Source organism: Callithrix jacchus, chromosome 7 (assembly GCF_049354715.1).
Source record: "Callithrix jacchus isolate 240 chromosome 7, calJac240_pri, whole genome shotgun sequence".
Lineage (NCBI taxonomy): Eukaryota > Metazoa > Chordata > Mammalia > Primates > Cebidae > Callithrix > Callithrix jacchus.
Genome location: NC_133508.1, coordinates 92,210,245 through 92,224,004, shown reverse-complemented (window position 1 = coordinate 92,224,004; position 13,760 = coordinate 92,210,245). Strand labels below are relative to the sequence as shown.

General features: G+C 39.9%; 1 protein-coding gene across 8 annotated transcripts in view; it reads left to right on the top strand.

Moving 5' to 3' along the window:
- Nucleotides 1–13,760, top strand: part of USP24 (ubiquitin specific peptidase 24) — a 154,449-nt gene that overhangs the window by 129,795 nt on the left and 10,894 nt on the right. For 7 of the 8 annotated variants that reach the window (XM_078331960.1, XM_054236291.2, XM_078331958.1 and 4 more), the window contains 7 exons: nt 1,472–1,585; nt 4,749–4,845; nt 6,891–7,007; nt 7,410–7,502; nt 9,342–9,444; nt 11,166–11,287; nt 12,166–12,279. In XM_078331960.1, coding sequence (XP_078188086.1) covers nt 1,472–1,585; nt 4,749–4,845; nt 6,891–7,007; nt 7,410–7,502; nt 9,342–9,444; nt 11,166–11,287; nt 12,166–12,279 — 760 coding nt within the window. Of the gene's footprint in view, nt 1–1,471; nt 1,586–4,748; nt 4,846–6,354; nt 6,384–6,890; nt 7,008–7,409; nt 7,503–9,341; nt 9,445–11,165; nt 11,288–12,165; nt 12,280–13,760 lie in introns of all 8 variants that reach the window. The other variant, XR_013520109.1, reaches the window with a different exon arrangement.

Sequence of the window (13,760 nt, the reverse complement as noted above, 5' to 3'; positions counted from 1 at the left end):
GATGCTCACTCGCGCACTGCTTACCTCCCGCTGTGCGGCCCTGTTCCTAACAGATCCCAGACCAGTACTGGTCCATGGCCCAGGGGTTGGGGACCTCTGCCTTAGAAACTTTACAGATATTGACTGTTTCTTATTCAACATTGTTTTTTCGGGTTTTTTGGTTTTTGAGATGTACTCCAGGCTGGAGTGCAGTGGTGCAGTCTCGGCTCACTGCAGCCTCTGTGTCCCGGGATCAAGTGATTTTTCTACCTCAGCCTCCCAAGTAGCTGGGATTACAGGCGTGCACCACACACCTGGCTAATTTTTGTGTTTTTAGTAGAGATGGGGTTTCACCATGTTGGACAAGCTACTCGCAAACCCAGCCTCAGGTGATCTGCCTGCCTCAGCCTCCGAAAGTACAGGGATTACAGGCGTGAGCCACTGCACCTGGCCTCATTATTGGTTTTTATCACATTATTGGTTTATCACATCATTGGTTTTATACATTTTAGGTTCTGGATAAGTAGTTGTTCTATGAATAAATAAGTGAAGAATTAAGAGTACTGAGCAGTGATTTGTAGACTATACCTAGAGTAAGGGGAGATCCAGGGTGAGGAGACCAGTTAGAGTTTAAAAAACACTGAAGTTCCCAGTCTGTTCCCTCACACTAGCGAAGTGAGCTTCTCAAAGTATGGAAAGGGTTTTGGACAGATTTTGTAATCAAGAAACTCTTGAGAAAAGAAAAAAAATAGAGTGACAACTTCATTTTTATGTGTAATAATCACAGATATATTAAGTGATCTCAATCTTTATTATTTGATAAAGAAAAATAATATATTATTTTCTTTTAGTGTCTGGCATAGGATTAACTAAGGACCCTTGGTCACTTTTGTTTGTGAAATTCGCTCATGCTGTTTACACATTGCACACTATTTCCATTTTGCTTATATGGTCATTACACACAATGATCATTTTGGGACATTGGAGGACATAAGGGAAGCGTTACGAGGGCGAGAATAGTCATTATACATATTTTTCTGCCTGAATATATTTTTTATTCCATAAGATAGAATATTAATGATTTTAGCAATAAAGTATAAAAATGTCAATGTAAGCTATTCTGAAAGTGGACATTTTGTGAGCAAAAAATTGAACAAAACAAAATGCTGTAGTTCAGACCTTTTTTCCAATTAGAGTTGTTTGATGAAGATGCAGAAGGAAGGAGGTAAAGTCTAAGCTTCTTGACACATTTTTGTTTGTGGGGAAAGATGAGCCATACCACAAGGAGCCAAGGAATGCAAAGCATTGGCTTGCCAGGTACACTGAGCCGTGGTAGTGAGTCATCATTGAGTATCTCTTATCCCTCCACCCTACCCACAATAGACAGACAGACAGACATAGAAATGATAAGAACCAGTAAGAGTGGCACTGCATGGGGTCATTTGGCTGGAGTCATGCTCCTAACATTTCTGTCTCTGCTTTTTTTTTTAAGGGTTGATACTGAAGAATGGATTGCTACCATTGAAGCATTGCTTTCAAAAAGTTTTGATGCTTGTCAGTGGTTAGTTGAATATTTTATTAGTTCTGAAGGACGAGAATTGATAAAGTAAGTGTTTGAGTCTTTTTAGTTAAAAGAAATGTGTGTCTCTTGCAATGATTTAGATTGAAGTTTCTTACAACATTTTTTATTTCAACTTGAAGTTATTTTTTTATTAAAGTCAATTTTAAACTCTCTTCACTGAAACAGTGAGCTAATTATTCAGGTCACTCCAAAATCATCTTAGGCAAGTATTCAGTGACCACAAGAAGAGCCTGTGAGGCACATTGCCTGCTAGATGCTCAGAGGCACATGGTTCCTAAATCCCTGCTGTGGCTCAAGGGGGTCAGAGATGCAAGTCTCTTCCCTCAGGGACTCAGAGTCTGGTGGAAAGAGATAAACAATCCCACGTTACCACACAGTTCACAGTATTGTCTAACTGTGTTTGGATTCTGACTAAAAAATTATTTTTCAAAAATCTACTGGTAGTATATTACCTATGATAGTACATCTACCTGTGTACCTGAAATTAAAAAAATTAAGAAAAGAAACATTTGCTTTTCTGGCAGAAATTCAAAATGCTATGAATGTTTATACTTTACTTTCAATCATCCTCAGCAGGTCAGCTTCTCCTGTTCTTGGAAGTTCTACGTGTGTGGGGTTCCAGCAGGCACTGCTGTGGTCGCTGGTATCCCATCTCTATTCCCAGTGGGCTCCTCCTTCACTCTGCCTCAGCTCTGCCTGCTCCTAACTGCTCAACTTCACTGAGAAAGTACAGATTAGCAAATGAGCATTCCCTGCTCCAACCACAGATGCCACACACCTGCCAGAGTCTGTTCCAGCTTGCCCTTTCCTCTCTCTATTGTAGAGGAAGTATCCTCTCTTCTCTCAAAATGAATCTCTCTACATATGCAGTACAGACCTTCTCAAGAAAGTTGACCCTTTAATTATCTCACTCTTATTCCTGCATCTTTACTCTCTAGAATTTTCTATCAGATCACTTCTGTCAGCATACAAATATGCTGTTTTCTCTCAAAACAAACACACAACAGGGAAATCAGAAACGCACGTCTCTTCCACACAGTGATCATAGTCTGGTGGTAAGTTAGAGATCTTCTCAGAACTGTTGATCCCACACCCCCTTCATCTCTAGGTCTGAGCTCCAAACATTTATTTGCCTACTTGATATCTCCACTTTTCCCTCTAATCTATCTCATTCAGCAACAAAGCTTTTCTTTTTCAAACAAATTAGATCACATTACCTCTCTGGTGAAAAATTCTTTAGCGGAATCCTATTGCACTCATAATAAAATCCAAAATATTCCCAGTAACCCGCAAGGTCTTGCTTGATCTGGTTTTTGTCCTTCCAGGCTTTCCTTGACTCACTCCTTGCTTATCAGGCTTTAGCCTTACTGGCTTATTGGTTCCTTGGACCTGCTGAGCTTATTTTCCTGCATAAAGGTCTTTTCACCTGTTATTCCTTATATGGAACACTGTCCTCCCCTCCTTGTATAGTAAGTGGCTTCTCCTTCAGACATCAGCCTGCATAGCACTTGCTCTGAGAGGCCTTCTCCAGTCACCCCGTCTAACAGATGTTTGCCTGCTAGTCCTCTCCCTGTTCTTCTGCCCATTTCCTCCACTAAAACTTGAGTTTCTCGAGGGCCAGGTTCAGTTCATTCGCTACTAGACAAAAAGAGGCTAGCAAACAGCGAGCACTCAAATGTTATTCATGCATGCATGCATATATCCATATAATTCATAAAAAGTCAGTAAACATTTATTTGAAGTGCTGTGTGCTGTATGCCTGTCCCTTTAGAGTTTACATTAGAGATAACCATTTTTCTAGTTTGATTCCAAAATATCTTTCCAACAGGACTCCTGAGCATTAGGCAAGCATTAGAATGTTACAGAAACATCATCCATTAGGCAGGAACATAGCAAATATTTTATTCATTCCCTTATATCCAAGCAGGCCTGCTTTTAAATATCTCCAGAGAAATTGTAGTTTGTTTCTTTCTTTATAAAGACCAGTTACTCATCACTATCAATTGCTGTGATTCCATGCTTGAAGATTTAATAATCTTCTTTTCTGATTACTTATTTCTGTATAATTTTGAAGATAGGTTGTCATTTTTACAACTAAAAAATAAGTATATATACTGTACTAATATTTTAGTAACTTTAAATATAAAGTGTTCTCTTTTAGATCAGCCCCTCAGTGTAGTCTTCTTTTAAGGCAATTCTTTAAATGTAATTCTAATCGTAAAAAACATAATTCATAGTAAATGTTGCTTACAGATTGATCTAAAGAATTCAAACTACTAATATGGAGGATGCTTTACATCTTTAAGAGCGTTTTATTGTGGAAATGTTTAAACACACATGGAAGTAGGCAGAATGAGCCCTCTCCTGTACCCAGGCTCCAGGCAAGTTGTTGACATTTGCCTGTCTTATCTTAGCTATCTCAGCTCTCACACACAACCTACATGCAGGCCTTTTTTTTTTCACTCTGAAGGATTTTAAATTTGAGACATTATATCATTTCATGATAAATTTCAGCAAGTACCTGAAGGTAAAGTTTATCTCTAATAGAAAAGTTTTAAAAAAAATGTTAAGTTCCATTATTGCACCAACAAAATTACCAATTCCTTCATATTACCTTATACCCAGTCCATGTTCAGATTTCCTCCAAAAGTCTCAGAAGTGTCATTTTACCATTGAGTTTGCACAGATCAGGAACCAGTGAAGTCCACACATGGTCTTTGCTTTCTATGTCTCTTAAGGCTCTTTCGACCATCAGTTGTTCCTTTGCCCCCTCCCCCCCGCCTTCCCCTTGTATGCTGTGCCATTTGTGTGGGGAGAAGACTGTTTGTTCTGTAGACCTCCCCATATTCTGGATCTGTTTGCATCCTCTAGGTATTCCTTCCAAGAGAATTGTGCCTGAGTCTGATTGGACCTCTAAAGCTAAACATTATGGGAGTATTTGTTATCTTGTAAACTTTCTTAGAGTTATCCCTCAGAATCTTAGTGAACTTTGACCAGAGCCCTGTCGGCTAATTTATAGCATTACAGTTACCAGGAATAAGCAGAAGTGAAGTGACTTGGCCTATAAGTGCTAACACGGTCAGGAGACTGTGCCTTTGTTTCTTGGCTGTTAGGTGGGACCCATGTTGGGAAGGTTGAGGTCATGGCAGTGTATCTTGCTTTCTCATACCCCCTCTCTTTCTTTCAGGATTTTCTTACTGGAGTGCAGTGTGAGAGAAGTACGAGTTGCTGTGGCCACCATTCTGGAGAAAACCCTAGACAGTGCCTTGTTTTATCAGGATAAGGTCGGTCTCATTTTTAAAACGTTATTTACACATTTTGTTTTTACCAAATGTTTTAAATTGCAGGTAATAAGAAAGAGCCTAGGATTGGAGTCTGGTAATTTTGCCACATAAATACACCTTTTGTGAACTGACTTTTTGGTACATGCCAGGGAGAAGGCATTCTGTCCCTTCCTCCTCACATACCAAACACCAGGGTAGGCCAGTAATTCAGGCCTCCTTCGGTCTGCTTTGGGATTTTATCTCTAGAAACATTCCCTTTTCAGAGTCCTCTCTCAAGAATTTGTATTAGATCTCTCTGAACTGAGACTAATCTGTGTCTAGAGACTCATCTAGACCAGCAGACATTTCAAGCCACCTCTGGCCTTGTCTCTTTGCTCATAAGCTATTTTCCTGATCTAAACCTGCAGCTGGCAACCAAACCAAATAGTGCCATTCATCCAGGGGCGTTACGTCCTTACAGATACAGCAGTCACTTCCCAAGTTTGCTGTTTCAAACAGCTGACACTACATGGAAAACTTTGAAAAATGTTATTTTCACAACAAATTGGCTCCTTATAAATGTTAGCTGGAGGCATTGTTCCTCAATGAACTAACAGATTCTAGAAGTTACTGCTTCAAATGCAGATGTTGGCTTTGCTGTGCAACTTTGAGTAAGTCCTGTAAGGAGGATGTTGATGCAGATATAGTACCTGCCACCCAAGCACTTAGTTCCATGAACAAGGCGGTCAAATATGCCTGTTAGGAAGGTCCTAAAAGACTGTGTCTCAATTCCGGGAATCATTAGGAAGTTGAGGTTTACTGTAAGGCAGTGGTTTTGATCAGCTTAAATAGCAGAAATATTTTTTAAACAAAACCCTACCTGGATGCAGAATGTAGAATCAAGCCATAGGAGCTGCTGAGGACAGTTCAAATGCCACTGCTCCATCCCCTGTGGAAGTTTCTAAGATGCATCAAGAATTCTTAACTTAAGGACCACATCACTCTCCTCCTTCCTCCCATGTACCAACCCAAACAAAGGATAAAGGCAGAGTTAGTGCAGCCTCCCTACAGATGGGGTCAGGCTGTAGCATATTACCCATGAGCCTCCAAAGACAGGACAGCAGGTGGCAGAAAGAGAAGGGAATGGCAGCCATACACTTGGAAGCCATTTGCTCAGTGAGTTCTGTCTGATGCCCAGCTGATGGATTTTCATGTCTATTTCCCCCCTATAAATGGAAATGGTGCCTCTTGCCACCCACTTTATATTGTAAAGTACTTTGAAACTGAAGTGCTGTGTAAATGCTAAATTTTACTGTATTCATAATGGGTGTGACAGGATGGATGGGAATATTGCAGAGTATGAATACCATCTTCAGAGGAAACGAACTAACGAGAGTAGTAAGCCTGGTCTTAATTCTAGATCAAAGATGAACTTCTAGGGACTTGTCCAAAAGCAGCTGGGGTGGGAGGGAAAGAAGAAGCAATGTCATAACCAAAATGGTTTCTAAACAAATAAAATGTTTTTCAAAGCTTTCCATGAGGCGTCAGCGGGCTCTCAAGTAAGTTCACAGCTGAGTCGATATCACCGTTGTCATTCTGTCAGGCTGTTGCTCTCCATTTGCTCCATCGGCTTGGTTTCCAGCCCCTATGCCTGTGTCTGTGTTTTTTATTCTTTGCATCTGTGATTATGTGAAGAAGCAACATAGTGGAGGGAGGGATTCAGAAATGTCTTCCCTAAACACCCCACCTTTTTTTAAGAGACAGAGAGATACTGGCTCTGGAGAAAATGTGACTCGGCGGTAGCATCATGCCCTTGACTCTGAAATCTAGGAACTGAAACTAAGCTTTTCTTTTAAGTATTGCTATGGTACCAATCTTTCTCTGGAAGGTAAAATGGTTAATTCTGTTTTTGCTCTTCAAAGCATAAGTCCATCTGAATCTGAAACTGGATTGTATCAATCAGACTTTCCTTTTTTTCTTATGATGATTTACCTCAAATGAATCCTGTTATAAATGTCTGTCTTATGTTCTTTTTCTTCATGTAATTTTATCTTTCCTCTAACCAGTTAAAAAGCCTTCATCAGTTGCTGGAGGTACTACTTGCTCTGCTGGATAAAGACGTTCCGGAAAATTGTAAAAACTGTGCTCAGTACTTTTTCCTGTTCAACACTTTTGTACAAAAGGTAAATAATTTCTTTCCTAATATATTTTCCTAATACAGAGGATTTATACTCTAAAAAGTTTTCAGACTGGTTAGTAAAGTTTTATATGTTTTTTATTATGTTTCTTCTTAAAAAGCTTGTGAATTATATTACATGTAAGAATTCTGATAAGGTGAGTATAGTTGCTCATTGATAGCAGTAAAACTCTGCATTAAAACTAGGAGTTAATTGTTCAGTAGTTATTGTGAACTAATGTGAGGCTCAGGAGTTTTTTTAATTAGATTTTAACAAGTACTTTCTACACAGAAATACTATTTTTTAAAAATACATTGACTCCCTAAAACTTATTATTTAGCTGTGTTGTTAAAACAAATTTCTGTCTTTATAGAAATATAATTTGTTATTCCCAATATCTTGTGACAGCAAGGTATCAGGGCTGGAGATCTTCTTCTGAGGCATTCAGCTCTGAGGCACATGGTCAGCTTTCTCCTAGGGGCCAGTCGGCAAAACAATCAGGTAAGGACTGCTTTTATGTTTCTAGTGGAATGGCTATGGTTTTCATAGCCACTGTTTCTTTTCGTAGGTGAATTTTTTTAATTTCATAAAATTCTAAGCACTAATACAATAGAGACTTTAAAATTCTCTGGAGTTATTTTTACAACTTCTCCATAGGATTTAGTCTAATAACCCATGGAAATTACTAACTAGAATGTCAATCAAAATGTGAAGTGTGAGTGTCATAAGAGGGAAAGATGGATTCTGACTGGGGAGGGGGTTTCAAAAACCTTTAAGGAATAGGTGGCATTGGGGTCTTCTACTTCCTCTCTGGGGCTATGAATAAGACTATTTGGGTACTGGTCCTTTTAAGTCAGATGCTGAAAACACAGTCAGAATTCGAATGCGAAGTTGTGCTGTTATAAACTGAATGATATTGCAGATAAAATAAATACTCTTATTCAGATGAAAAGGTAGTTGTTTGGGGTTTTTCTGGTGGTTGTTTGTTTGAGACAAGGTTTCACTCTGTCACTAGGCTGCTGTCACCCAGGTTGGAGGCAGTGGTGTGATCAAGGATCACTGCAGCCTAGACCTTCCAGGCTCAAGCGATCCTCCCTCCTCTGCCCCGTAGTAGCTGGGACTATAGGTACATGCCACCACACCTGGCTAATTTTTGTATTTCGTGTAGAGACAGGGTTTCACCAAGTTGCCCAAGCTGGTCTCGAACTGCTGGGCTCAAGCCATCTGCCTGCCTCAGCTTACTGAGGTTATTTTGTCATAATAGGGTTGAATGTATCCAAAACCAACTCTCCTGTTGGAAATTCCTTTAATGCTGTGTTTCTCCCATCCATTATATTTTGTTTGATAGACTGAAAATACATGAAATGCTAACATGCGGTGGTGAGAAGTACTATTATTTATGGAGCACTTGTTATGTACTCGATACAACTGATCACTTTATGGTGGTATACTTTGTTACTCACAATTCTGTAAAATTAAGCAGCTTCATTCTCATTTTCAGGCAAGGATTAAAGCTCAGAGATGTTAAGTAACTTGTCCAAGGTCACAAAGCTAATGCATTGGTGGAGCAGGGATTCAGACCCAGCTCTGCTGGTGTCAAAGCCGGAGCCTTTTCCACTGTATGTAACACATTGCACAGGCTACAAAAGACAGATTTTCAGCCTAGGCTTCCTCCCAGCTTCCTCTTCAGTGTTAAAAAACAAGTGCTGACACCGTCATGTGCTCTGTGTGTTGATCTTATGTTGAGACTTACAGTATCCCTTTTCCACTTCAAGCTCTTCCATATTGACACTAGCAATTGATTTAAATTCACTATAATTCAGCTACACATGTAATTAATACTGTTTTGCATTTATAGAGCACATTTTTACTTTTGAAAACATTTTCACTTTTAGTATTTCATTTGGTCCTCAAAATCACAAAGTAGGCAGAAAAAGGAGGTAGCCTTATCTCTGCCAGTACATGAAGAACTCAGATATTGTTGTGGTGAAGAATTCACCCACATTATACAGCACAGTGGGTGGTAGAGGCAGGGCCAGACCTGCAGATCTCCAGCCTCAGGGTTTTTTGCGTTATACTGAGGCCCAGGAAGATTACCTGGCACATTGTAAGCACTCAGTACCTAAAGTGAATACCTGAAGGGACTGGTTTTAGAACATGGGTTAATAGAACCCTTTGAGCTGGCTTTAAACCTGTGGGTTTTTTGTACTTTGACCTCTTCTACAAGCATTGAGAAATAATTCAAGCCCAGAATATTATGAGCCAGCAAACCCTCTCCCTTCCTCTTCATATTGTTTCTAACGAAAACACTGATAGCCACTTTATCTTCTCCGATGACAGATACGTCGATGGAGTTCAGCACAAGCACGAGAATTTGGGAATCTTCACAATACAGTGGCACTACTTGTTTTGCATTCAGATGTCTCATCCCAAAGGAATGTTGGTAAGCTTAACATATCTTAAAATAAAGAGGTATTGAATTTGTCTAGCTTGGGGAGTAATAATATTAGCAATTAAGTGAATTTCCCTTGTTTCTCATTTGACTACTTGCTAGTTGAGGTTCACTTAAAATTTTTGTTTGAATTTATGTTAAACTTTGTAATATTTTACTAGTTTGTCCTAAGAGAAAATGAGTCATTTATTTGGGGGAGGTGAAAGGGTATGTAAGTATTTTTTTTTAATAACTCTCTAGGATTAAAGGCTCATTTGTCACCTTAATTTGAGCTGATACTGTGGGGAAATAGCCATGGTATAGGCTCGAGTCTTCTAGCTATGTGAACCTGACCAAGCCACCTAATTGTTCTGATCTTCAGTGCAAAAGACTAAAAACATAATTCCCCAGGTATTATAAGATAAGGAGATAAAGTACTTTGTAAAAACAAAGGGGATACAGAAATAAGTCACATCATCAAAATACATTTGTATGTAAGATATAGTTGGTAGCATTTTCCATTTTGTCTCCCAGAACTAGTAGCACAGTCAACATTTAATCCACCAAAAACACAATTGTCCTATATGATTATCCAGTGTTCTAACCTATGTGTGTACTGTTTTTATACTCTTCCCAGGCCTTGTCATGATAGTAACAACAACTGTAGTAATAATACAACCAAACAGCTTTTCAGTGTTTTCTATGTGCTGTGCTTTAAATTTATTCTGTTTAAAGCACAACAGTGTGTTTTATCCCCATACCAAACCTATGAGGAGTGTTCGTCCCAGTCTATGGATGCAAAGACTAAGATACAGAAAGGTTGAGTAACCTCCACAACGTCGTATAGCTAGTTAGTAGCATAGAAGCCAAGGCATAAATGCAAGCTCAGCCCCAGAAGCTGCTAGGAAGATCTAATGGCAGGAAACTAAAAAACAGAGAGCATCATTCTGACAGAGAAATGTTTATTGTCTAAAGGGACATTAGAGGAACACTTGGATGGTTATGAGGTAGAGTTTGCTTACTAAACTCTGACTCATCTAAAAAGACAAAGCTACCTAATTTCATGAGTCCAGACAGTGGCTCAAGCCTGTGATCCCAGCACTTTGGGAGGCCGAGGCGGGTGGATCACGAGGTCAAGAGATCAAGACCATCCTGGTCAACATGGTGAAACCCCGTCTCTACTAAAAATACAAAAAATTAGCTGGGCATGGTGGCGCGTGCCTGTAATGCCAGCTACTCAGGAGGTTGAGGCAGGAGAATTGCCTGAACCCAGGAGGCGGACGTTGCAGTGAGCTGAGATCGCGCCATTGCACTCGAGCCTGGGTAACAAGAGTGAAACTCCGTCTCAAAAAAAAAAAAGAAAGAAAAAGAAAATTAAAGTATGCATTCTGATTTTTCTGGCGAATGAGATAACTCTTTCCATATGGTTGATTCTGCTTAGCATAGTTGGTGTTGGCCATTATTCGGGAACAGTTGTTTGAGGAACAAAAGTGTCTTCTCCACCTCTTCAGTGGCAGCTTTCGGCACTATTTCATGGACTATTTATATTTTTACCTCTTTGAGATATTATCAAGTGGAATCACTAGGTATCCTCTAGACTGTGAGGGATCTGCTTGTGTGCGTACTCCGTGTGTGTGCAAGTCTTGAAGCAGGCACATTTCCTTATGGGTGTGTATTCTGTGGAGTAACACCAGGTGAGACAGGTTCTGTTTTGTTTCTTTGGTCTCCTAAAGCTCCTGGCGTATTTAAGCAACGACCACCCATTAGCATTGCTCCCTCAAGCCCTCTGCTGCCCCTCCATGAGGAGGTAGAAGCCTTGTTGTTCATGTCTGAAGGGAAACCTTACCTGTTAGAGGTATGTACTTGTTATTCTAAAGCCATTTTTTCTCCTATTTGAGGAAAATTGCTTTTTGTTATTAGTTGCATTTGACATGAAGAGTATTGTTAAGAGAAGAAATTATTCTTTCAAATTAAGTTTTCTTATATGTCAAAAAGAATAATTGGTGGAAGAGAATATTATTAGTCCTCCCTTCAGCCAAGGTCCAGACCTCCAAGTTCAGCCCAGCCACCTACCAATTAGGGCCCCAGAGGGAGGTAAATGGCACTTCACCCATCAAAATCATTGCATTCATTGTAGAGGTTTTGACCCCAATCTCTCTTGTGTGTCCATGGTCCTGGAATAGTACAACTGTGAACCACACATGTTGTTAAACCTCAGGAGTATGGGGTGGGCTGCTCTCAGCTCTCCATCGTGGCGCTTGTGTGGCTCAATCCTCAATCCGACCCTCCCCTTCCAACAGAGCCGCCCCAGCTATGGACACCATCTTCCAGTCCTTCTTTCCTAACTGATTTACACATATGTGAATCTATGAACAATATAATTCTGTTTTGTTTTTAAGTAAATCAACAGTGTCGTGCTATTTAATACATCTTTTTTTGGCTTAATATTTTTTGGGTAAATTGCTGATTATTTTAATTATGGGAGCTTTTGCTTTGAAAAGCTGATGGAAACAACTCCTGGAAAAAAGTGCACATTTTCACAAAGTTGTTTAAAATTTCAGTCAGGCTTAGACACCCTGGAATCTATCTATAGACTTCTCACAGTTAAGAAACCCTGTTTTGAGGCAGTGTTAATTATCTTAAAATCTGGGTAGATTTGAGTTAAAGGCAGCAACAACAGATGGACTGTTAGCTGTGACATGAAGAGCTGACTCTGTTATGTCCTCCCACCAGGTCATGTTTGCTTTGCGGGAGCTGACGGGTTCGCTCTTGGCGCTCATTGAGATGGTGGTGTACTGCTGTTTCTGTAATGAGCATTTTTCCTTCACAATGCTGCATTTCATTAAGGTAGGACCTCAGTTAACCTAGTTATAGCCAGGTAGCCTTTATGTGAGACTCTAGGAGAGCATCTGTTTGCCCCAAGGCAGTGTGCTTGTTCTCGGAAATTGTTTCTCCTAATCATAATAGCATAGGCTCATTTTGATTCATTTTTAATCTTTAATTTTTAATTACATAGATAAATTACTACACTCTCTTTGGGGAGAATTTAAGCATAGAAATGAGGCCAAAAGAAAAAATATAGGCTGGGAAAAGAATAAATAAATAAATAAAAGGGAAATGAGACCAAAGTCTACTCTGGTCACCACCAGTCATCCTTGCCCACTCTACCCCAGGGACCAACACCGTTACATTGCTGTTTTCCTCCAGGCCTCTTTGTATGCATTTACACTGTGTATATATTAGTTTCTGCCCACAGAATTTCTGCATGCCTTCTTTTCTGCACCACTATTTATAGTGGTGATACATGTAGTGTTAACAAGAAGCAGGCGATTAGTGGATTATGTCTTTAGACTCTTACTACAATATGTTTTGCCCTCAGCCTTTTCTGTACAGGCCTATGTCAGAAGTTATTAATTTCCTCTCTTTGCTAGTTACTAATTATATGCCCTTGGGCAGTTTCCTCCTCTGTGACTGATTTCACAGGTTGTGAGGATTTGCTGAGGTGGTATAATAGGCGGAGTGCTTACTTAGTACTGTACCTGGCCTCTTGGATGTGTGGTATTTTAACACAATGGTCTTTCCCACCTTTTATACATAATAAATGTTACTAAAGTGGCTGAAGGGGAGTGTGTTTTATGAATTTTACCTTTTTCACTTAGTATATCTTGGCACATTTTTCTGTTTAATAAGCTGACTTTTTATGTACTTTGTTCATAGCATCCTTAACTCAGAGTATTCTCATCTGTTTTTTTTTTTTTTCCTTTTTGGACCAAGTTTCAGGCTGGAGTGCAGTGGCACAATCTCCACTCACCAAAACCTCTGCCTCCCAGGTTCAAGCGATTCTCCTGCCTCAGCCTCCTGAGTAGCTTGGATTACAGGCATGCTCCACCATACCCAGCTATTTTTGTATTTTCAGTAGAGATGAGGTTTCTCCATGTTGGTCAGGCTGGTCTCGAACTCCCGACCTCAGGTGATCTGCCCGCCTCAGCCTCCCAAAGTGCTGGGATTACAAGCGTGAGCCACTGCACCCAGCTTCTCATTTGTATTTTTGTAGCTCTACCAGCATATTCTGGAAAACACGCTAGGACATGGACATATGTAAAATCAGATCTGTTTAGTGACTTGAAATCTCTTCTCTTTCCTCCTTCCTAATTTCATAGTGAAGTATCAGAGTGTTGCAGCTGGAAGGACCTTAGAGGTTGTTCATTTCAATTCCAGCTTTAGCATTTGAGAAACTGAGGCCCGGAAAGGGGAGTTGACTTGCTCAAGGTCAGCCAGATGGTGATAGAACTAGGGTTTGGATCCAACATCATTTATTGCCTTTTCCA